Source organism: Callithrix jacchus, chromosome 11 (assembly GCF_049354715.1).
Source record: "Callithrix jacchus isolate 240 chromosome 11, calJac240_pri, whole genome shotgun sequence".
NCBI classification, from domain to species: Eukaryota; Metazoa; Chordata; class Mammalia; order Primates; family Cebidae; genus Callithrix; species Callithrix jacchus.
This window is the reverse complement of record NC_133512.1, coordinates 115,850,738-115,873,909: the sequence shown is the minus strand read 5'-3', so window position 1 is coordinate 115,873,909 and position 23,172 is coordinate 115,850,738. Positions and strand designations below refer to the sequence as shown.

At 35.7% G+C, this 23,172-nt stretch overlaps 1 protein-coding gene across 20 annotated transcripts in view; it reads left to right on the top strand.

Moving 5' to 3' along the window:
- MKLN1 (muskelin 1) overlaps nucleotides 1–23,172 on the top strand; it is a 414,912-nt gene that overhangs the window by 265,957 nt on the left and 125,783 nt on the right. For all 20 annotated transcript variants that reach the window (XM_009003056.5, XM_078343745.1, XM_078343736.1 and 17 more), the window contains one exon: nucleotides 12,497–12,566. In XM_009003056.5, coding sequence (XP_009001304.1) covers nucleotides 12,497–12,566 — 70 coding nt within the window. The remainder of the gene's footprint in view (nucleotides 1–12,496; nucleotides 12,567–23,172) is intronic.

The following is a 23,172-nucleotide window of genomic DNA, read 5'->3' as shown; positions in this document are numbered from 1 at the left end:
AGTTTTAGTTCTGTGGTTAAATGATTTTATTTCATGTAACCAGATTTTATGCTGAAGCTTTTCAAATCATTTATTCAGTATGTACAGTTTATTGTTTAGTAGGTTTCTCAGAAAGAATGACTCAAGGAACACTTTGTTAACTTAGCTCTGCCTTTAAACTTGACAGTTTGATTATATATAAAGTCCTAGGCTCACATTTTTTGTACTTGATTTTCATAAATTTATTTTCTTGTATTTGATTGTGAAATACCTGTTTATTGTATTTGGGTATGAAATAGAGTCATGTATTGCTTAACGACAGGGATCTATTCTGAGGAGTGCCTCTTTAGGTGGTTTTGTCATTGTATAAACTATAGAGTGTGCTTATACAAACCTAAATAGTATAGCCTACTCCATTATATGGCTCTATTATAATCTCGTGGGGCCACCAATCTTAAACGTGGTCTGTTATTGACAGAAACATCATAATGCGGTTTATGACTGTTGTAGCTGTTGTGAGGTTTTTTTGGATAATAAACATTTCTTAATTTTATGAGTGAATTGATTGTTCTATCTGAAAACTCAAGGAACTTTTCTTAAAAAGTGTTCAAAGTCCAAATAGTTTGTACTAGGAATATTCTGGGTTGAATTTCCCTAGTATACTGCGTATTATTTGAGTGTGTAGATTCAAGTTTTATTTTAGGAAGATTTGCTTGAAGCACAATTTGAAGTATCTCTCTAGTTTCAATTATATATATATTTTTGTCTAGTTCCCATTATGTTACAGACAGTAGCTTTCTTTTCTATCTGTTTCATTATTTTCATTCACTTTCTAACCTCTTTTCCACTATTGGGCTATTTTGGCGGTGTCTTTTTTAGGGAGGAATTTTTAAAATGTAGTCTTTGTTTCTGAAAAATAGTCTAGACAGATATTTCAAACTGTATTTTTGGGGGGAGGATTTTAAAAAATTTAGTCTTTGTTTCTGAAATACCTCTTCTCCCTTATATGTGACTCTTACCAGCTCTTCCTGTCATTCTGGATGTACTATTTTTAAGCTGTTCTAATTTTTGAATTATTGCCTCTTAATAAGTAATGAGAATAGAATTATAAACTACTTAATATCATTTAGGCCATTTTGGAATAATTAACAATTTTTATCTTTGTAGCCACATTTTTCTCAAGTGTTTTTAACTATTACATCTTAGAGTGGATTTTTATTTTATTTTCTGCTGTTTAAACAAGTTGGTTTTTCTGTAGTTTTAGAAGGAAGAACTTCTCTAGGAGGAAGGGATAGACCAGTGCAGTTTTTGAGCTTTGTGGCTCCAGGTCACATTTGTGAGTTTCTTGTTTTTTTTTTTTTTAATTGCACTTTTGAGACCCAGTAATGCTTTTTTGCCTTTATGGTTTCCAGGTAGTTTGCTTTCTGAAGAGGCCTCTTTAAATGTATTTTACTGTTGTGGTACTTTCTGAGATCTGTGTCACTTGGACCTCTGTCTGCCTGTAATATGAATCTTATCTCTCCTGGAGGGTTCGCATTCTTTTTGCTTTGCTTAGGTCTATTTCTGTTTCTTGCAATTTCTCTTCAGAGTGGGTCTTTGTTTTTGTGAAAGTAAGAGAGTATTTGTTGGTAGGATACTTCTGCAGTCCCTGAGAGTGTAGAATCTGGCTCTCTCAGTTTTCCAGCCTTCTCTGCATTTACCTACATCTTGGAGCCTGAGAAGGATGTTATCTAACTTTACTTAGTTCTCAGGTTTTCTTGGTCAGGTTATTTCCTATTGCCAGAATTTGAACTTGTTGATTGCTTTGTGAAGAATAGACTTTTTATTTTTACGAGTGGTTCCTTCTAATTAGCATAATTAAAATATTTTCAGAGAGGTGATTTTTCTTTTCCTTTTTTGTATCATCCCTAGTAAAATAACTCTCCTGCCCTGTGTCAGCACCCTGTTTATTTCTTTTATAGCACTTATCACAGTCCATAATGATCTTGTTTATAAGTCTACTTGTTTATTTTCTGCTGCTTGTCATATGAATGTTAGCCTCACAACTGGGGATCCTAGAGTCTATCACACTGTCTGGCATAAGAGTAGGACTCAGTAAGTATTTGTTTGATAAGTAACTCCAACAAATAGTTTCCTGCTATGCTCTTGTCTTAAAATTAGGAAATACTTGCGAGTCTAAATCTCTGCAGTATGTATAAGTATAAGTGATTCGGGAGAAAGCTGTCATTTTTATAGGATACTCTTTAACTCTATAGCTGGAGATACTAAAAATTGATTTAAGAGTTGATCCTTACTGCATTTTGAATTTTTTTTTAAGAAAAAACGTTTATTTACATGTACTTATACTTTTCAGATTTTAAATCAGAAAACACTTGAAAAGTTATTAGCATTCCTCCTTCCCACACATTTGTAACTATAGTCAAAAACTCTCCAGATTTCCCATGTGTGCAGGTGAAGATATTTCTTGAATATTGGGAGAGAATGCCCCAAGAGTTTACCAAACTGATTATTCTTGGATATTTAAATGTGTTCCTTATCAATATTTCCTAATTGTTATGATTTTGGCTTTTTTGTTTTTTAAACATTTATTTTAGGTTCAGTAGCACATGTGAAGGTTTGTTACATAGGTAAACTTACGTCACGGGGGTTTGTTGTACAGATTATTTCATCACCCATGTATTAAGCCTGGTATCCAGTAGTGATCTTTTCTGCTCTCCTCCCTCCTCCCACACTCCACCCTCAAGTAGTCCCTCATGTCTGTTGTTTCTTTGTGTTCATAAGTTCTCATGATTTAGCTGTCATGTACAAGTGAGAACATGCAATAGTTTGCTAAGGATAATAGTCTCCAGCTGCATCCATCTTCCCCCAAAAGAAATGTTCTCGTTTTTTATGGTTGCGTAATATTCCATGGTGCATATGTACCACATTTTCTTTATCCAATCTGTCATTGGTGGGCATTTAGGTTGACTCTATGTTTTACTGTTGTTCATAGTGCTACAGTGAACATTCGTGTGTATGTGTCTTATGGTAGAATGATTTCTATGGTTTCTACCTAGTAATGGGATTGCTGGGTCAAATGGTAGTTCCTCTATTTGAGGAATTGCCATACTGCTTTACACAATGGTTGAACTAATTTATACTCTCATTAATAGTGTTCCCTTTTCTCTGTAACCTCATCCCCATCTGTCATTTTTGACTTGAATAGTAGCCATTCTGACTGGTGTGAGATGGTATCTCATTGTGGTTTTGATTTGCATTTCCCTAATAATCAGTGATACTGAGCTTGTTCTCATATGGCTTGTTGGTTGCCATTTATGCCTTCTTTTGAAAGTGTCTGTTCATATCCTTTGCCCATTTTTTAATGTTTTTTTTCTTGTAAATTTAAGTTCCTTATAGATGCTGGATATTAGACCTTTGTCAGATACATAGTTTCCAAATATTTTCTCTTCTTCTGTAGGTTGTCTGTTTACTCTGTTGATAGTTTCTTTTGCTATGCAGAAGCTTTAAGTTTAATTAGATCCCACTTGTCAATTTTTGCTTTTGTTGCCATTGCTTTAGATTTGTCTTGAAATCTTGGCCTGTTCCCATGTCCAGGATGGTATTGCCTAGGTTATCTTCCAGAGTTTTTATAGTTTTGTGTTTTACATTTAAGTCTCTAATCCATCTTGAGTTGATTTTTATATATGGTTTAAGCGGGGGTCCAGCTTCAAACTTCTGCATATGGCTAGCCAATTACCCCAATACCATTTATTGAATGGGGAGTCTTTTCCCCATTGCTTGTTTCTGTCAACTTTGTCAAAGATCAGATGGTTGTAGGTGTGTGGCCTTTATTGTATACTTTATTGTGTGTGTTTCTTAAATTTTATGTTTTGTTTTTTTTTTTTTTATGTTTAAAAAACACATTGTAATCCTCTTGGCCACAGATAACTATTTTTGTTCTGGTATGGTATTACCCTAGCAGAGTGTTCACGTGTAATGGAAGTTCTATTATAATTGATTGATTGGTTGCTATTACTGACTTCTGTGTAGGAGGAAGAGTATACATGATACCTTGAATGACGGATGTGAAAGCTTTTCATAGAAATGTAGAATGTTAACTTGGCCTTCGTGAATAGTGTTTCCTAGAGTTGTGCAATTCCACTGCCTTGATTAGAGCTGAAATAAATTTGAGACTAACGAATTAAATCTTTCTGTTTTACTGCGGATAAAATAATTCAAGTCCTGAGAGATTTTGTAATGGATTGTCTAACCAATTAGTGACCAAACTCTAAAGTCTTAAGAGTTCTAGTTGATTTTTTTTAGATTCATTTTATCACATAATTCCACAAAAGGGCACAGGTTTTAGAAGGATGTTTTTAAACTACCAAAGGAAAAACATCCTTCTGTACTTTTTAAAATACTCTGCTTGAGTGACTTTTCTTCATATAAAAATTAGATGTGGCTTTAAATTATCTAAAACTTTTAGCTTAAAGTTGGCTGGGCTTACTGATAAGCATCCTGAGCACCTGTTGTCAAGAAAAGTGTTAAATACTCAATTTTTTGCCCAATTGCTACTGTTATATTCAAGTATTCTTAAGAGTAGTATCTGGGGCTGGGCGTGGTGGCTCATGCCTGTAATCCTAGTACTTTGGGAGGCTGAGGCTGGAGAATCACTTGAGGTCAGGAGTTCAAGACCAGCCTGGCTAACGGGGTAAAACCGTGTCTCTACTAAAAATACAAAAATTAGCCAGGCATGGTGGTAGGCGCCTGTAATCCCAGCTACTCTGGAGGCTGAGGCAAAAGAATTGCTTGAACCTGGGAGGCAGATGTTGCAGTGAGCCAATTATGCCACTGTAACAAGAGTAATAACATGAAAGGTATTGCTAAGCAAGCTTAGGGTTTAAGCATATGTAATCAAGAAAGGTTTTTAATATGCTTACTTGAATTGAAACCTAAAATGTTTAATAAATTATCTTCTCAGGATGATTTATAATAGTTTGTTCCTGACATTTAGTTGGTAGTATATGGGATATAGTAGATTTTAAAATATGCAAACATAGAGGCATTTAACTTGGAAAAAATTGAAACTATATTCCATTTATGTTTCAGTATAATTTTTTTAAGTTGTAATAAAAGAATTTAATTACTCATAGCCTTTGTAGTTTGTATATGAGAGACTTAAAATGTTACTCATTTTTATTGATTTCAGTTTTCATCCAGCATTGGTAGGAATGAAATTATACATTTTAAAATTAAATTAACCTGATAGAAATAGCCATTTTAGTCTTTAACCCAACTCTATTTTCAATTCTTCTTGACCAGTTCTCAGTTATTATTTGCATTTTAAATGTTTTTAAATGACAGAAATTTAATTTAACTTGTTGGCAAATCTTCATTATTATTTGATTCAGATAGTTTTGATACTTAATTGCGTCTTATAAAATTTATTTCTTGTTTTTCTAGATGTTAGTGTAAATGAAAGTCATGGGTATCTAGAAGTGTGTCGTGGTCGTAGTTGCTTTGGTTGCCAGAGCAGTGACTCCTGGCAATTGGAACTGAAAAACTATCAGTTTCTATTCCCTTTTATTTCCTGTAGTGTACTGTCAAGATACCCCTTCTGTTCTAGATCTGCATTTTTATTTTACTACGTACTGCCTTATTTCTTTTTTATTATTCTTACCTGGTATCTCTGTTCTCTGTTTCTTTAGTTCTGTTTACTTATGTATTTTTTGTCTTAGAATTTTATTTCCAGGCCAGGCGCGGTAGCTCATGCCTGTAATCCCAGCACTTTGGGAGGCTGAGGTGGGCATATCACGAGGTCAGGAGTTCAAGACCAGCCTGACCAACATGGTGAAACCTTTTCTCTACTAAAAATACAAAAATTAGCTGGGCATAGTGACACATGCCTATAATCCCAACTACTCGGGAGGGTGAGGCTGGAGAATCGCTTGAACCTGAGAGGCGGAGGTTGCAGTGAGCCAAGATCGCACCACTGTACTCCAGCCTGGGCAACAGAGTGAGACTCCATCTCAGAAAAAAAAAAATAGAATTTTATTTTCATACTGGCCCATCCCATTTCCTGTCATAGGAGATAGCCAGCCAAGCTTAGCAGTCATTGAAATAGTCATAAGTAAAAGTCACAGGTACAAAGCATATTGCCTATGATTGCTCCTTCAGTAGAGGCTGTGGATGGGGTATTCGGTTTTTAGAAACAAGGGATGTTGAATTGATACCATGATTGACATATGTAGTGTGAGAGGTTAACATCTCTCACCTAGTCCTGAGAATTTGAAGGAGGATAGGCTGTATATACCACTAGTGATGGTACATTGTATAAGTCTTTGGAAAGTAATACAAGTGAGGATAGTATTGAATATGTTTTTATAGAATACTACTATGGCAATAGGCTCTATTACTGTTGCTGAGGAGCTGATGTTAATAGTTACTATCCTAAACTGGTTTCTCATTTGCCTTGCAGGACAGTGGAAATGAGTTGAGGTGAGCACCATCATAGGAGGAGAATTAAAAACAGTCTAGATCTTATTTATGTTTTGGAATAAGATCCATCATTTAAAAATTTTAAGAGACAATGATCTTTTATTAGTTTCTTTACTGTCTTTTTCTATGTCTTTAAAATGATGGAAAAGTAGAGCCTGATTTGATTTTCTGATGAACGTATTAGTACGTTCCCGCACTGTTATAAAGAACTACCAGAGGTTGGGTGATTTATGAAGAAAAGAGGTTTAATTGACTAACAGTTCTGTAGGCTTAATAGGAAGAATGACTGTGCAGCCTCAGGAAACTTACAGTCATGGCAGAAGGCAAAGGGGAAGCAAATACCTTCTCTTGGCATCAGGAGAGAGAGAGAGAAAGGGGTGAAGTGCCACACACTTAAACCATCAGCTCTTGTGAGAAGTCACTCACTTTGACAAGAACAGTATGGGGGAAATCCACTCCCATCATCCAGTCACCTCCTACCAAGTCCTTCCCCCAACATTTAGAATTAAAATTCTAATTTTAACATGAGATTGGGCAGGGACGCAGAGCCAAACCCTATCAGATTGCACGTCAGTTTGCTATATATGCAGAAAGTTTGCTGTCAAGTCAACTATTATTTTCTACAGTAACTATTTTTACTGTTTTTATAAATAGTATGTGCTGATAAAATTGAGTAATATGACAAATACAAGAAAATAAGTAAAATCTCTTAATGATATTTACACCTCATTTTGGGCTAACATTTGTACTTGCTTAATATAATTTGATATAAATTGAATCATATACCAACTTGTTTTTATAATCACACACACATCTATATATAACAGGTTTTTAAAACAAGAACAGAATCATGCATGCTTCTTTGTATCTTGCATTGTATAAATACAATTCTCCTGCCTTAGCCTCCCGAGTAGCTGGGATTACAGGCACGTGCCACCATGCCCAGCTAATTTTTTTGTATTTTTAGTAGAGACGGGGTTTCACCATGTTGACCGGGATGGTCTCGATCTCTTGACCTCGTGATCCACCCGCCTTGGCCTTCCTAAGTGCTGGGATTACAGGCTTGAGCCACCGCACCTGGCCAAGGAATTTTTTTTTAATTAAAATCTTTAATTCTTTTTTTCAAAAAATATTTTAAAAGTAATAAGATGATTTTCTCTCACTATTCCCCTTTTTGTATATTTATTTTTCCATACAAACTTTTTACATTGTGTACTCCTTGTGTAAAAGTGTGCATACCTCAAATAGTTGGCAGTCCAGCAGTGCTTGTCTTGTAGCTTTTGGTATACCACTTCCCGTGTTAGGTATCTGTGGGTCACTAGGGACACCTCTCAGCTTCAGCTGACAGGGCAAGTTCTTCCACCTTCAAGGCAGATTACCTCTCTTGAAGCTCTTAGTGGGATAGGGAGATAGCAGATTGTCACAGCAATGCTTATGCAGTTGATGCCTGACTCTTGGGGAGAGAAGTACTCAAGGAGTTCATGGTTCTTCTCCAAGGGCCAAACTTTTGTCAAGATTCTTAAAGATTCGAGCCTGTCCTCTGTAACCTGCTGGACTCAGGAGAGATACTTAGTTGGCTTAGTGCTGGGACTGGAGATCAGCAGGAATATCTTCAAGCTCCTATCTTTCCAACCCCGCTAGGCTAACCTCACTCTGTTTCTGGTCTGTTTTTTTTTTTTTATTTAATTTTAATTTCAATTTAGCATGAGCTTAAGTTACAGGTAATCAGTAGGATTAAATATACTTTATGCTTTGGTGGGTCTACTTTATTTTTTTTTCTTCTTAGTGTTATTTATTTGTTCATATCTTTATCAAATGTTTATTAAGTGCCTTGTGTATGATAGCATTTAGACCTATGAATATGAATCACCCAGTCTTTGTCTAATCAGCAGCATTTTGCAAAATCTTTTTCTTTTCTTTCTTCTTAAAATACTTTCTTCACTTAGTATTCACAGTTTCTATTTTATTTTCTTTATCTTTGGCATTTTTCAGTTTCTTTTGCTTGATTATTTTCGTTTGGACCTCCTAAATGATGGACTCCCATTGCATAATCAATCATTATGCTTTTTTTCTGAGCTCTATTTCATTCCCTAAGTCATCTCACTTAAATGTTGTGGCTTTAAATAGCATTGATACATTGACATCTCTGAAGAGTATATTTTATTCAGCACTGGTATTTTCCTTTAATTTCAGCCCCAGATAGCCAACTGCCATATCTCCAATGGGCTATCAGTAGGTGTGTCAAAATTCACAAGACCAAAACATATTGTAACTGTTTGGCCCCTTTGACTTTGCATTTAGTGCTCCATCTGCTCCTTTTCAGATTATGACATGATAGCTTCCTTGTGTCATTGAAGCCTGCTTCTCCTTTACTTTTCTTCATAACAGCATTATTCTTTACCACTGTCTTACCAATACTTTACATTATACTTGACATATATAATATATATGTTACTAATTTTCCAGTTGCTGAGAGCTGTTAATCTCCTATTTTTTATTTTTATTTTTTTAAAATAACTTCTTGCCACAAGATGAGAAATTAATCTCCTATTCTTTAAATCAATTTCTTCTCATGTTTACTGTGGTTTTTGCTTTGTCTTTGTTTTATTTGATTCATTACAATTTACAAATTATGTCACCATCATGGCTTGAACTCTGTTATTATACAGTTGATGTTTTCACATGGTTAATACTTTTTGCTTTTTATTCCCTGTAGTTTTACAAAATTTGCATCTGCTTTTATATCTTTTATCTCTCATGAGTCATCTTGTAATTGTATGTGGGCTTTATGTAGATAGTAATGTGTCTACCTATTCACCCAAATCCAAAGGATATATTACTGTGTTATTTTAGGGCTTTATTGACACTTGGTTTTAATATTATTTTATTTAAAATTTTCTGTTTTTGCTGTTTTGTGCCTTTATTTAAACTTTACTTTTCTGCTTATTGCTATATGGGTTTCTTGTTGAGTTTCTTTTTTAGAGACAGGGTCTCTTCCTGTTGCCTTCTTGATATTCTGTCTCAAATAATTTAGAAGGTATGTGATATGTTTTTATTTCTATCTTTGCTTAATTTTAAACTTTAAATAGTATTAATTTTTTTTTCTTTTTGTCAACTTCAGAAAAACTTTCCTAGGAACCGTGAAAGTTGAAGGAAATACATCACTTTCATGACATATAATATTCCCCTCCCCAAATTTATTATACTTTATGATTTTTGTGGTTCCAGTTTATCATAGTTATAATGTATTAGGTTTTCCTTCATGCTTTATAACATGCATCTCAGTGTAATTTTTAAAAATTCTAGTTCTTTATCTTTTAATTGTACTGTAATCCTTTTCAAACTCAGTTCATATCTTCAGTCTTTTGTGGCTTTTGTTTTTAAGGCTGAGTCTCCCTCTTGTCGCCTGTGCTGGAGTGCAATGGCATGATCTTGGCTCAATGCCACCTCTGCCTCCTGGGTTCAAGCAGTTCTCCTGTCTGCCTTGGGTTCAAATCCTTACGTAGGTGTATACGTTTAGGCAATTAATTTTTCCATCGGCTTTAGTTTCTTTCCTTTTTTTTTTTTTGCCCTTTTCCTGCAGTATTTTTCAGTTTCTTAATTTGTTTACTTCAAATACATAGAAAGCACTTAAAACAGTGTCTGGGACTCAAACAGTCATGGTTGTCATCATTTTTATTTAAAGGATGTACGTATTTGAAATGTTTTTGCAATAGATTACATTTTCCCCCCGAAAAGTTACATGAATTTGCATTCCTGTCAGCAAAACACGAGAGTAACATTTTACCAGCTCTGGCCAACAGCTGCTGTAAATTGTAAATTGTAAATTTACAATTGTATAAATGTAAAATGTGATTATTTTTGCAGGTTTGGGCCTAATTTTATAGGAGCAATATGTGTTTGTCTTAATCTCCAATTTTTGATTATTGATTATGGATGTTTGTTTTTTGGCCATTTTCATATGGAGTAATTATATTTAAATGCTCTTTATACTAATTTTAATTAGCCCAATGTATTTTATGTTGCCTTTATTTTTTCTAGTTGGCTCTTTGCCTGTTAATTTGATTTTAAGTTGTTTTACATATTAATGTTTTGCCTTTGTGGAACATATGTGTTTTCCATATACTTTGCTTTTTGAAAAAACATAATCTATTTTTGATAATCTATTCTTTGTGATGGTATAAATAAATCTATAATTCATTTATTAAGTACTTTCTCTTTGCCAGTATATATCTCACTTTTGAAAAATATAATTTTTATTGCAGAATAATTTTAGATTTATGGAAAAGTTGCAAATATGGCTCAGAGTTACTGTATATGTTCTTTACTCAGTTTTCCCTGTTGCTGACATCTTGGATTACCATGATACATTTGTCACAACTAACATACCAACATTAGTACACTACTCTTAACTAAATGCCAGACTGTATTTGGATTTCAGTAGTTTTCCCACAAATATTATTTCCATGATCCAAGATCCCATATTACATTTAGTTGTCATGTTCATTCTCTCCTCTGGTCTGTGACAGTTGCTCAGTCTTTTCTTGTTTTTTATTATATTGAGAGTTTGGAGGATTACTAATCATGTGTTTGATTGAACCTTCCTCTGATGTTTTCCTGCTGGTTAGACTGGGGTTATTTGTATCAATATGGATTCATGAATATTTTACTGCTTAAATTTTTTTTGCCTTGGCTGGTCAGTCTCTGTGACCCTTTGACGTGATCCATACTGCCCCCTTCCTTTGCCTTTTTAAAAAAACACTTCTTTCTTTCTGGTATAAGGTGCTCCGGGTTTATCTTCTCTATTCAGTTACCCAGCTCTAGAATCAGCCATTTCTCCAACTACTCCTGTTTTCTTTTATTGGAGAATGGTATATAGAAACAAATATCAGGGTACTGGGTGTGCTTTTGGGTACCGGTATGTGACTGCATCTAGTCCCCCTCAGTGGACAGAATTAGAAAATACTGTTTGCGCACACACATCCCTATCATGATTTCTTTATCTATTTATATCTATATTACGGTAAATACAAGTTTGCACTGATGTCTCTGATCCTAATCCAGTACCACAGGGTTCATTCTGCCCTCCGTCCCCTTGCTTAACTGTAATGTCCCCCTCTAAAAGGGAGAAAACTGGCTCTCACATCTGCCAGCCATTTGCTTATTTGTTTAACCCAATATGTATGTAACATGTTTCAGAATTAACCCATATTCCTTCTGAAAAACAACTTTACCAAATCAAGCAGTGTTTACGTAAAGCTCTGCTTACCTTTAGCCTTACAGTTTCCAGTGAAATCACCATCTTCTAAAGTTACTTATAACCGTTCCTTTTCCACTCAAAGTTCTGCTTTTGATGTTATGCTTAAAAGTCTGTCTTATTCCAAAAATTGACTTTAAATAGTTCAAAATATACATATATTATGTTTTATGTGATGTGTTTGTGGTATATGTAATAAATATATAACATAGCAATATGATTGCATGCAATATAATATGTATGCTACCTATAATATGTATATGTGATTTTATTTATTTCTATGTATTTTATTTTAAATTCTTTTTTTTTTTTTTAAAGACAGAGTCTTGCTCTGTTACACAGGCTGGAGTTGCTGTTCACAGGCATGATCCATCATAGTGCACTGTGGCCTTGAACTCCTGGCCTTAAGTCATTTTCCAGGTAGCTGAGGTTACAGGTGTGTGCCACTGCATCCAGCTATTTTTACCTTAAATTCTTACATATATGTCTCTAAGGTTCATTTTGTCACTTAGTGTAAAGTATTAATAGAACTTTTTATTTTAAAGAAAAGTTGTCTTATGGAAAATCTTGATCTTTCTCTGTTGTTGGAAATGCCACCTTTGTCGTATTTTAAAATCTTACGTATACTAGAAGCTTTCTGTGGTTTTCTTACTCTTTTGTTTTCTGTTCTTATTCAGGTTCCATACATTACATAACTTTGTGATAATTTCAGCATCTGGTAGATTATTCCTGTTTAGCTTGTTCATGTTTACATAAATTTTTTAATACTTTTCTTTATTCCAGAAACATTTTAGTGGATAAACCCAATGACCAATCTTCAAGATGGTCTTCAGAAAGCAACTATCCTCCCCAGGTAAGATTACATGCATTCGCTAATGCTGTTTAGAAGTCAACATTTAAATACTCAATTGATGTTAGTTATCTGAAATCTACTTATGGTTTATTCTCTTTTCGAGATTGTGAGGTAAATTGTCTCTATTTTTGCTTATTAAATTTTGGAAGAATTTTTATTTCACAGGCTAATGCAGTGTCGTATTTGATGAAACATGGACTTTTACTTCTGTCTACCAGAATAGTTACACTCAAGTTATCCTGTAAATGTTTAAGAAAATGTTAATAAATCAAACTTTGACTCAATATCTTATGGGAAAAATGAACTTAGTTTGTTATTTTATTTAAATATTATATTTAATATTAAAAATGTCATCAGGACAATGTGCTAAATTTCTTTGGCAAGTAGTGTCTAGGATTGACTAAATTTAAAATCATTCTTTCAGTTATATGATTTCAGCATTAATGTTTATAATGTACTAGGCACACATATATCCATATCCTTGAAGAAATTAATGCTCTGCTAGGTAAATAATACTTAATTTTTAATTGTAGTATAATTCATGGAAATCTAGTCTCTATTTCTCTCTATCTCTCTTTCTCTCTCTCTCTCTCTCTCTCTGTGTGTGTGTGTGTGTGTGTGTGTGTGTGTATGTATGTATGTATGTGTGTATATATATATATATTGTTTGCCTACCAATTTGGATCACCTGGTGTTTCCATGCTTTATTGCAAAATACATGTCTAAATAATGTATGTTTATAATTTTTATATATAATGTAAAGAATAAAACAACCTGTTTATTCATCAGCCATGTTTAGAAATGGTAACTACTACCTTTTGAAGCCTCCTATGAGCCTCCTCTTATATCTTCCCTCTGTCCCCTCCCTAGTAACTATAACTCATCTTTTATTAAGCATTTTAAAATAATACCACATAGGTATAACATATACATATTTTATGATTTAGTTTTTTTGGCTTTGACTTTGTACAAATAAAATATAAATTGATTCAGTCATTTATAAATTTTCTGTGACTTGCTTTTTTTAACATTATGATGGTCATTAATGTTATATATAATTGTAGTTTGTTCATTTTCACTACCATATAATATTCCTGTGTATAAATATGCCAAAATTTATTTATCCATTTTGCTGTTGATAGGCGTTTAGGTTTTTTACAGTTTTTTGCTATTATGAAGCAAGCTGCTCTGAACATTCTTGTATATTGTCTTCTGCTACACATGTGTAAGAATTTCTTTAAGGTATATATACCTTGGAGTAGAATTGCGGAATCATAGGGTGGGTATATGTATATTGAACTTTATCAGGAAATGGAAAACTGTTTTACAAAGTAGTTGTAGAATTTATCCACTTGCTGTGTATGGAAGTTGCTGTTGCATCATGTTCTCCTCATCACTTCTGTGGGTGATTTTTATATGTTGTCAGTTTAGTGCATTTTTCATTTTAACTCATTGTGGTTTTAATTTGCTTTTTCCTATTTACATTAAAATCTCTCTGTCTATATTAATGGACTTACATTGTGTTTTTAATCACGCTTTTTGATTCACTTTTTCATTTTATTTATTAATAATTTTAGTGCTCAAGTTTTAGTATGTTAGTGATTTTCATTTGGTTATTTTTATTTTTTATTTATGAATTATCTTTTTTTTCTAAAAAAAGAAAATGCAGTCATCATAACTGAAACATCTGTATTTGTTATTGGACTCTATTTTGAAGGCAGTAGAATTTAATGTGTTTCTTAACTTTCTGGTTCACTTAGTCATTTATTAAAAAATTACTTTGTAAGCGTCTATGGAGTGCCAAACTTTGGTATTTGGAATACAGTAGTGAATTAAATTTTATCTCCTCTTGATGAGCCAAGGGTATTGAGTCAGATACGCTGAAACATTTCAATGTGATTAGTCCTAGAGTAGAAGTTATCTGAAGCTTTTGTAATGAAGAAGGACTAATTTGTCATGGAAATAAATAAGATGCAATCTAGTTTTCTTCATTCTAGTTATTACTGAAATATAACTGGGATTTACTGTGGCCAGTCTCAAGGAACAACATTTTTACCAGAAAAAAAAAAAAAAATTGAAAGCAGTTTCAGTGTTGACTTAGTTTGAAACTGCCATGTTGGATGGAATGGGTATAGTTTCTTTTCTTTCTTTCTTTTTTTTTTTTTTTTTTAAGGCAGAGTTTCGCTCTTGTCGCCCAAGCTGGAGTGCAGTGGTGGCGCAATCTTGGCTCACTGCAGCCTCCGCCTCCTGGTCTCAAGTAATTCTCCTGCCTCAGACTCCTGAGTAGTTGGGATGATGAGCCTGCACCACCACACCCAGCTAATTTTTGTATTTTTCATAGAGACAGGGTTCGCCATGTTGGCCAGGCTGGTCTTGAATTCCTGACCTCAGGTGATTGGCCCACCTCAGCCACCCAAAGTGCTAGGCTTACAGGTATGAACCGTAGTGCCTAGCCAGCATAGTTTTTACGTATAGATATGTAGCAAAGAGTCTTGCATTTCTAGTGGTCGTAAGCTATAATATTTCTTTCCCACTCTTGATCTGAAAGTTCCTAATCGGACTGAATAAAAAATAGATATATCCATGGCTGGATGTGGTGGCTCATGCCTATAATCCTACCACTTAGGGGAGGCCAAGATGGGTGGATCATTTGTGCTCAGGAGTTTGAGACCAGTCTGGGCGACACAGGAAACCCTGTCTCTTCAAAAAATACGAAAATTAGTCTGGCATGGTGGCATGTGCCTGTAGTCCCAGATACTCAGGAGGCTGAGTTTGGAGGATTGCTTGAGCCCAGGAGGTCAAGGCTGCAGTGAGCCAAGATCATGCCACTGCACTTCAGCTGGGGTGACAGAGAGATACCCCGTCTCAAAAGAAAAATACACACACACACGTACACGTACATGTACATACATACACACACATAAGCACACACACACAAATGAAGGCTGGGACTTTTTTTTTTTAAGCTGGGATCTTAAAGCAATTCATTCTCAGGATAAGAATGAAACAGAAGAATTCCACCTCCTGGGGACTGTTGGAAAGAATTGCAGTGACAGTCAGTAGAGGAAGGGAAAATGAAGAAGAAAACATCCCTGAGAGGTAATAGCTATGAATTGGTTTTTGTTCACATTTGGTACTCAAAGTCTCAATACCTGACTATCCATGAAACCATGTGGTCTGATTTTAGTTTAAAGTGATTGTGGATGAATAGTACATTTAAGGTTCTCAGCAGAAGCAAATGCAGATCTTCTCTGAAAATAGTTACCTTTATTTCTAGGCCTTAGGTATTCTCCACAAATCATTATTAAAGGAAATTGAGCAGTACACACTCAAAGATAACTAAGTATAGCAGAAAGTAAAGCTACTTTAAGAACTAGCAGAAACAGTAGACAGCAGAACCTCCTCCAGAATTTTAGATACTGGAATTAAGGTTACTGAAAAATACAGGAATTAAGTCAACTACTTATCATATTTAAATAAATAAAAGAAATTGGACACCTAAAAGTGATTTGGCAGATTTGAAAAAGAACCAAATAAAACTTCTGTAAGTGAAAAATATAGTAATAAAAGTAAAAAAAAATTTTTTTTTTGAGACGGAGTTTCACTTTTGTTACCCAGGCTGGAGTGCAATGGTGCAATTTCGGCTGACCGCAACCTCCGCCTCCTGGGTTCAGGCAATTCTCCTGCCTCAGCCTCCTAAGTAGCTGGGATTACAGGCACACACCACCATGCCCAGCTAATTTTTTGTATTTTTAGTAGAGACGGGGTTTCACCATGTTGACCAGGATGGTCTCGATCTCTTGACCTCGTGATCCACCTGCCTCGGCCTCTCAGAGTTCTGAAATTACAGGCGAAAAGTCAGTTTTGACATGGCTTTCCACTAAGCACAGGTAGAAAAGATGAAAAAGAAGTGAAATTTTAAAAAATACTTTTGAAGGTAGTGTATTGAAAATAAGGTAGTGGAGAGTGACGAGAATGAATAAGACCTACTATTTGATAGCACACCAGGCCTACTTTAGTCAGTAATAACTATTATATTTTTAAATAACATAAGGAGGATAATTGGATTGTTTGTAACTCAAAGGATGAATGTTTGAGGTTACGGGTACTCCATTCTCTATGATGTGCTTATTTTACATTGCATCCCTGTATCAAAACACCTCAGCTGGGCGTGGTGGCTCACGCCTATAATCCCAGCACTTTGGGAGGCCGAGACAGGTGGATCACGAGGTCAAGAGATTGAGACTGTCCTGGTCAACATGGTGAAACCCTGTCTTTACTAAAAATACAAAAAATTAGCTGGGCATGGTGGCGTACGCACTCCTGTAGTCCCAGCTACTTGGGAGGCTGAGGCAGGAGAATTGCTTCAACCCAGGAGGCGGAGGTTGCGGTGAGCCAAGATTGTGCCATTGCACTCCAGTCTGGGTAACGAGAGCGAAACTCCTTCTCAAAAAAAAAAAAAAAAAGCATCTCATGTAGCCTATACATATATACACCTACTGTGTGTCCACAAAACTTTTTTCAAAAGTGATAGGGCCAAGATTCAGAAGACTATGGGAATCCAAAAAGAACTACTTTGGAGCCACTTTTCTACTGAATATCTTAAGAAAGTTCTAAGACATTAAGAAGCCGAACAGCACCTTTGACAAACCCTTGGGGCCAGGTAGATACAGATTAAAAGCTAGAACCTGGGGTGTGGTAGGGTGGTAGACTCCTCTTGCTCTGGGTTAAGACCTTCAAGCTATGTCTGTAGGGTCTGTGTAAACCAGAAATAGTCCGGCCCTCACAGGGAGTAAAACCCAGTTTCATATCATCTGAGTACTTGAAACTGGATTAAAATAATCAAGAATTGACTGTACCCCTAGCAATAGGCCTGCAGTAGAAGATACACTTTTTTAGGAAGCTGATATCCAAGCATCTAGTTACTTTTAGTTTTTCTTATTTGATGTCTATCAAAATGGAAGGATTTACAGATAATGAGAATTTTAGAATCAAGTCTTAAAATAAGTTCCCTGCTATGTGAAAGGAAAAAAGGAGATGAAAGTTAATATTGACAATTTTGGCAAAGAACTGGAAACGGCATAAAAAAGGAGCAAAATAAAAATGAAAAATACAATACCCAGAATGCAGATTGCACTTAAGAGAATAAAATAAGAATGTATACAAAAGCATTTTCTGAAATTTAGTATACTTTATGTAAAGTAGCAGTATTATTATAGGCAGGTATTGGTAAGAAAATAATTGTTGCCAGTAATATAATATTACAGATACAAAAAGTTACTTTTTTTTTTTTTTTTTTTTGAGACGGAGTTTCGCTCTTGTTACCCAGGCGGAGTGCAATGGCGCGATCTCGGCTCACGGCAACCTCCGCCTCCTGGGTTCAGACAATTCTCCTGCCTCAGCCTCCTGAGTAGCCGGGATTACAGGCACGTGCCACCATGCCCAGCTAATTTTTTGTATTTTAGTAGAGACGGGGTTTCACCATGTTGACCAGGTTGGTCTCGATCTCTCGACCTCGTGATCCACCCGCCTCGGCCTCCCAAAGTGCTGGGATTACAGGCGTGAGCCACGGCGCCCGGCCTAAAAAGTTACTTTTTAATTTCTTCTAATAATAAGCTGTTACATGCCCTGCTTGCTTCAAATAACTTAAGAGGATACCCATGCTATATTAATTAGTTTTATTTAGTTTTGAATAAGGAGAAACCTTATTTCACTGGATGTTGATGTCTTTTTAAATTCGTTCCATGATTATACAGTAATTGTAAGGATTAGGATATATGTAGTAGCTACTTTGCTGCCCTTAAGCTATGGCAAGTATTTTGGTTTCATATACAGTTGATTCTGGTTATTCATAGTAGTTATGTCCTATAAAGTAGTCATGAACAGTGATTTAACAAATACTGAACCATTGCTCCTAGGAAAATACAGGCTTAGGTTCCTTTGAGTCTTGGTTACAACATTTTAATCAGCTAATCAATATATAATCTTGTCTTGTGTATGCTTCTGTTTACACCTTAATGTAGGTATTTTTGATCCATTGACATTGACTCACAGCCAACAACACTATCACTGTTACCATAATGAGGTTTATCTAACACATGCAGTTTCTCCATAAGTCTGTAATTTCAGTAAAGGAGTTATGATCTAACCCTTCCTTATATCAGTTAAAAAGACATTTGTAATTGCCTGTACATTTTAACCAACCCTAGAGAATTTTCACCAGTCATCTTGAAAGACGTGTTTTCCATGACAGTATCAAAAACTACTGTAACCACATATTTGATGACAGAGAAGGGTGACATTCTATCTTTAAAGCATTTATGGGATTTTCTTTATTATTATTATTTTTTTAATTGCATTTTAGGTTTTGGGGTACATGTGAAGAATATGCAAGATTGTTCCATAGGTACACACGTGGCAGTGTGATTTGTTGCTTTCCGCCCCATCACCTATATCTGGCATTTCTCCCCATACTCTCTCTCCCCAACTCCCCACTCTGCCACTGCCGCTCCCCTGTTTCCCCCCGACTGACCCCAGCGTGTGATGCTCCCCTCCCTGTGTTCATGTGTTCTCATTGTTCAACACCCACCTATGAGTGAGAACATGCAGTGTTTGATTTTCTGTTCCTGTGTCAGTTTGCTGAGAATGACAGTTTCAGGGTTCATCCATGTCCCTGCAGAGGACACGAATGCATCGTTTTTGATGGCTGCATAATATTCCATGGTGTATATGTGCCACATTTTTTCTGTCTAGTCTATCATCTATGGGCATTTGGGTTGGTTCCAGGTCTTTGCTCTTGTCAACTGTGCTGCAATGAACATTCGTGTGCATGTGTCCTTATAGTAGAACAATTTATATTCCTTCGGATATATACCCAGGAATGGGATTGCTGGGTCAAATGGAATTTCTATTTCTAGGTCCTTGAGGAATCGCCACACTGTCTTCTACAATGGTTGAACTGATTTACACTTCCACCAACAGAGTAAAAGTGTTCCTGTTTCTCCACATCCTCTCCAGCATCTGTTGTCTCCAGATTTTTTAATGATCGCCATTCTAACTGGTGTGAGATGGTATCTCAATGTAGTTTTGATTTGCATTTCTCTGATGATTAGTGATGATGAGCATTTTTTCATATGTTTGTTGGCCTCATATATGTCTTCTTTTGTAAAGTGTCTGTTCATATCCTTTGCCCAGTTTTGAATGGGTTTATTCGTTTTTTTCTTGTAAATCTGTTTTAGTTCTTTGTAGATTCTGGATATCAGCCCTTTGTCAGATGGGTAGATTGCAAAAAATTTTTCCCATTCTGTTTGTTGCCAATTCACTCTAATGACTGTTTCTTTTGCTGTGCAGAAGTGTAGAGTTTGATTAGGTCCCATTTGTCTATTTTGGCTTTTGTTGCCAGTGTTTTTAGTGTTTTGGTCATGAAGTCCTTGCCTACGCCTATGTCCCAAATGGTTTTTCCTAAGTTTTCTTCTAATGTTTTTATGGTGTTAGGTCTTATGTTTAAGACTTTAATCCATCTGGAGTTAATTTTAGTGTAAGGTGTCAGGAAGGGGTCCAGTTTCTGCTTTCTGCACATGGCTAGCCGGTTTTTCTAACACCATTTATTAAACAGGGACTCCTATCTCCATTGCTTGTTTTTTTCAGGTTTTTCAAAGATTGGATGATTGTAGATGTGTGGCGTTGCCTCCAAGGCCTCTGTTCTGTTCCATTGGTCTATATCTCTGTTTTGGTATCAATACCATGCTGTTTTGATTACTGTGGCCTTATAGTATAGTTTGAAGTCTGGTAGTGTGATGCCTCCAGCTTTGTTCTTTTTGCTTAGAATTGACTTGGCCATGTGGGCTCTCTTTTGGTTCCATATGAAGTTTAAGGTGGTTTTTTCCAGTTTTGTGAAGAAGGTTATTGGTAGCTTGATGGGGATAGCGTTGAATCTGTAAATTATTTTGGGCAGTATGGCTATTTTCACAATATTGATTCTTCCTAACCATGAACATGGAATGTTTCTCCATCTGTTTGTGTCCTCTCTTATTTTATTGAGCAGCAGTTTGTAGTTATTCTTGAAGAGTTCCTTTACGTTTCTTGTTAGGTGTATTCCTAGGTATTTTATTCTCTTTGTAGCAATTGTGAATGGCAGTTCATTCTTGATGTGACTCTGTTTAAATTTGTTATTGGTGTATAGAAATGCTTGTGATTTCTGCACATTTTGTATCTGAGGATTTTGTATCCTGAGACTTTGCTGAAGTTGCTTATCAGTTTCAGGAGATTTTGGGCTGAGATGATGGGGTCTTCTAGATATACAATCATGTCGTCTGCAAATAGAGACAATTTGACTTCCTCCTTTCCTATTTGAATACCTTTATTTCTTTTTCTTGCCTAATTGCTCTGGCTAGAACTTCCAATACTATACTGAACAGGAGTGATGAGAGAGGGCATCCTTGTTTAGTGCCAGATTTCAAAGGGAATGCTTCCAGTTTTTGCCCATTCAGTATGATATTGGCTGTAGGTTTGTCGTAAATAGCTTTTATTATTTTGAGATACGTTCCGTCAGTACCTAGTTTATTGAGGGTTTTTTAGCATAAAGTGTTGTTGAATTTTGTCAGAGGCCTTCTGTGCATCTATTGAGATAATCATGTGGTTTTTGTCTTTGGTTCTGTTTATGTGGTGAATTACATTTACAGACTTGTATATGTTGAACTAGACTGGCATGCCCAGGATGAAGCCTACTTGATCGTGATGGAAAAGCTTTTTAATGTGCTGGTGCAATCAGTTTGCCAGTATTTTATTGAAGATTTTTGCATGTATATTCATCATGGATATTGGCCTGAAGTTTTCTTTTCTTGCTGAGTCTCTGCCAGGTTTTGGTATCAGGATGATGTTGGTCTCATAAAATGATTTGGGGAGGATTCCCTCTTTTGGGATTGTTTGGAATAGTTTCAGAAGGAGTGGTACCAGCTCCTGTTTTTATGTCTGGTAGAATTCGACTGTGAACCCATCTGGACCGGGGCTTTTTTTGGGTGGTAGGCTCTTAATTGTTGCCTCAACTTCAGACCTTGTTATTGGTCTATTCAGGGTTTTGACTTCTTCCTGGTTTAGGCTTGGGAGGATGCAGGTGTCCAGGAATTTATCCATTTCTTCCAGGTTTACTAGTTTATGTGCATTGAGTTGTTTGTAATAATCTCTGATTATGGGTTCTATTTCTGTGGAATCTGTGGTGATATCCCTTTTATCGTTTTTTATTACATCTGTTTGATTATTCTCTTTTCTTTTGTGTAATCTGGCTAGTGGTCTGTCTGTTTTGTTGATCATTTCGAAAAACCAGCTCCTGGATTTATTGATATTTTTTTGAAGGGTCTTTTTGTGTGTCTGTCTTCAGTTCTGCTCTAATCTTAGTTATCTTGTTTTCTGCTAGGGTTTCAGTTTTTTTGATCTTGCTCCTCTAGCTCTTTCAGTTTTGATGATAGGGTGTAAATTTTAGATCTTTCCTTGCTTCTCTTGTGGGCATTTATTGCCATATATTTTCTTCTAGACACTGCTTTAAATGTGTCCCAGAGATTCTGCTATGTTGTGTCTTCTTTCTCGTTGTTTTTGAAGAACATCTTTATTTCTGGCTTCATTTCATTATTTATTCAGTCAACATTCAAGAGCCCGTTTTTCAGTTGCCATGAAGCTGTGTGGTTCTGAGTTAGTTTCTGAATTCTGAGTTCTAACTTGATTGCACTGTGGTCTAAGAGACTGTTTGTTATAATTCTGTTCTTTTGCATTTGCTGAGGATTGATTTACTTCCAAGTATGTGATCAATTTTAGAGTAGGTGCGATGTGGTGCTGAGAAGAATGTATATTCTGTGGATTTGGAGTGGAGAGTTCTGTAAATGTCTATTAGGTTTGTTTGTTCCAGGTCTGAGTTCAAGTCCTGGATATCCTTGTTAATTTTCTGTCTTGTTGATCTGTCTGATATTGACAATGGGGTGTTAAAGTTTCCCACTGTTATTATGTGGGAGTCTAAGTCTCTTTGTAGATCATTAAGAACTTGCTTTATGGGAACCACGGCGGCTCCGGCCAGTTGTCTTGGCGCTTGAGGAGGCGAGGCTATGAGTTGAAGGCCAACCTGAGCAACATAAGAAGCTCTCGTTGATTAACAAAAAAAAAGAACTTGCTTTATGTATCTGAGTGCTCCTGCATTGGGTGTGTATATATTTAGGATTGTTAGCTCTTCTTGTTGCATTGATCCTTTAACCATTATGTAATGTCCTTCGTCTCTTTTGATCTTTGTTGGTTTAAAGTCTGTTGTATCAGAGACGAGAATTGCAACTCCTGCTTATTTTTGCTCTCCATTTGCTTGGTAAATCTTCCTTCGTCCCTTTGTTTTGAGCCTTTGTGTATCTTTGCATGTGAGAGGGGTTTCCTGGATACAGCACACCGATGGGTTTTGGCTTTTTATCCAACTTGCCTGTCTGTGTCTTTTGATTGGGGCATTTAGCCCATTTTCATTTTGGGTTAATATTGTTATGTGTGAATTTGATCCTGCCATTTTGATGTTAGCTGGCTGTTTTGCCCGTTAGTTGATGCAGTTTCTTCATTGTGTTGATGTTCTTTACCATTTAGT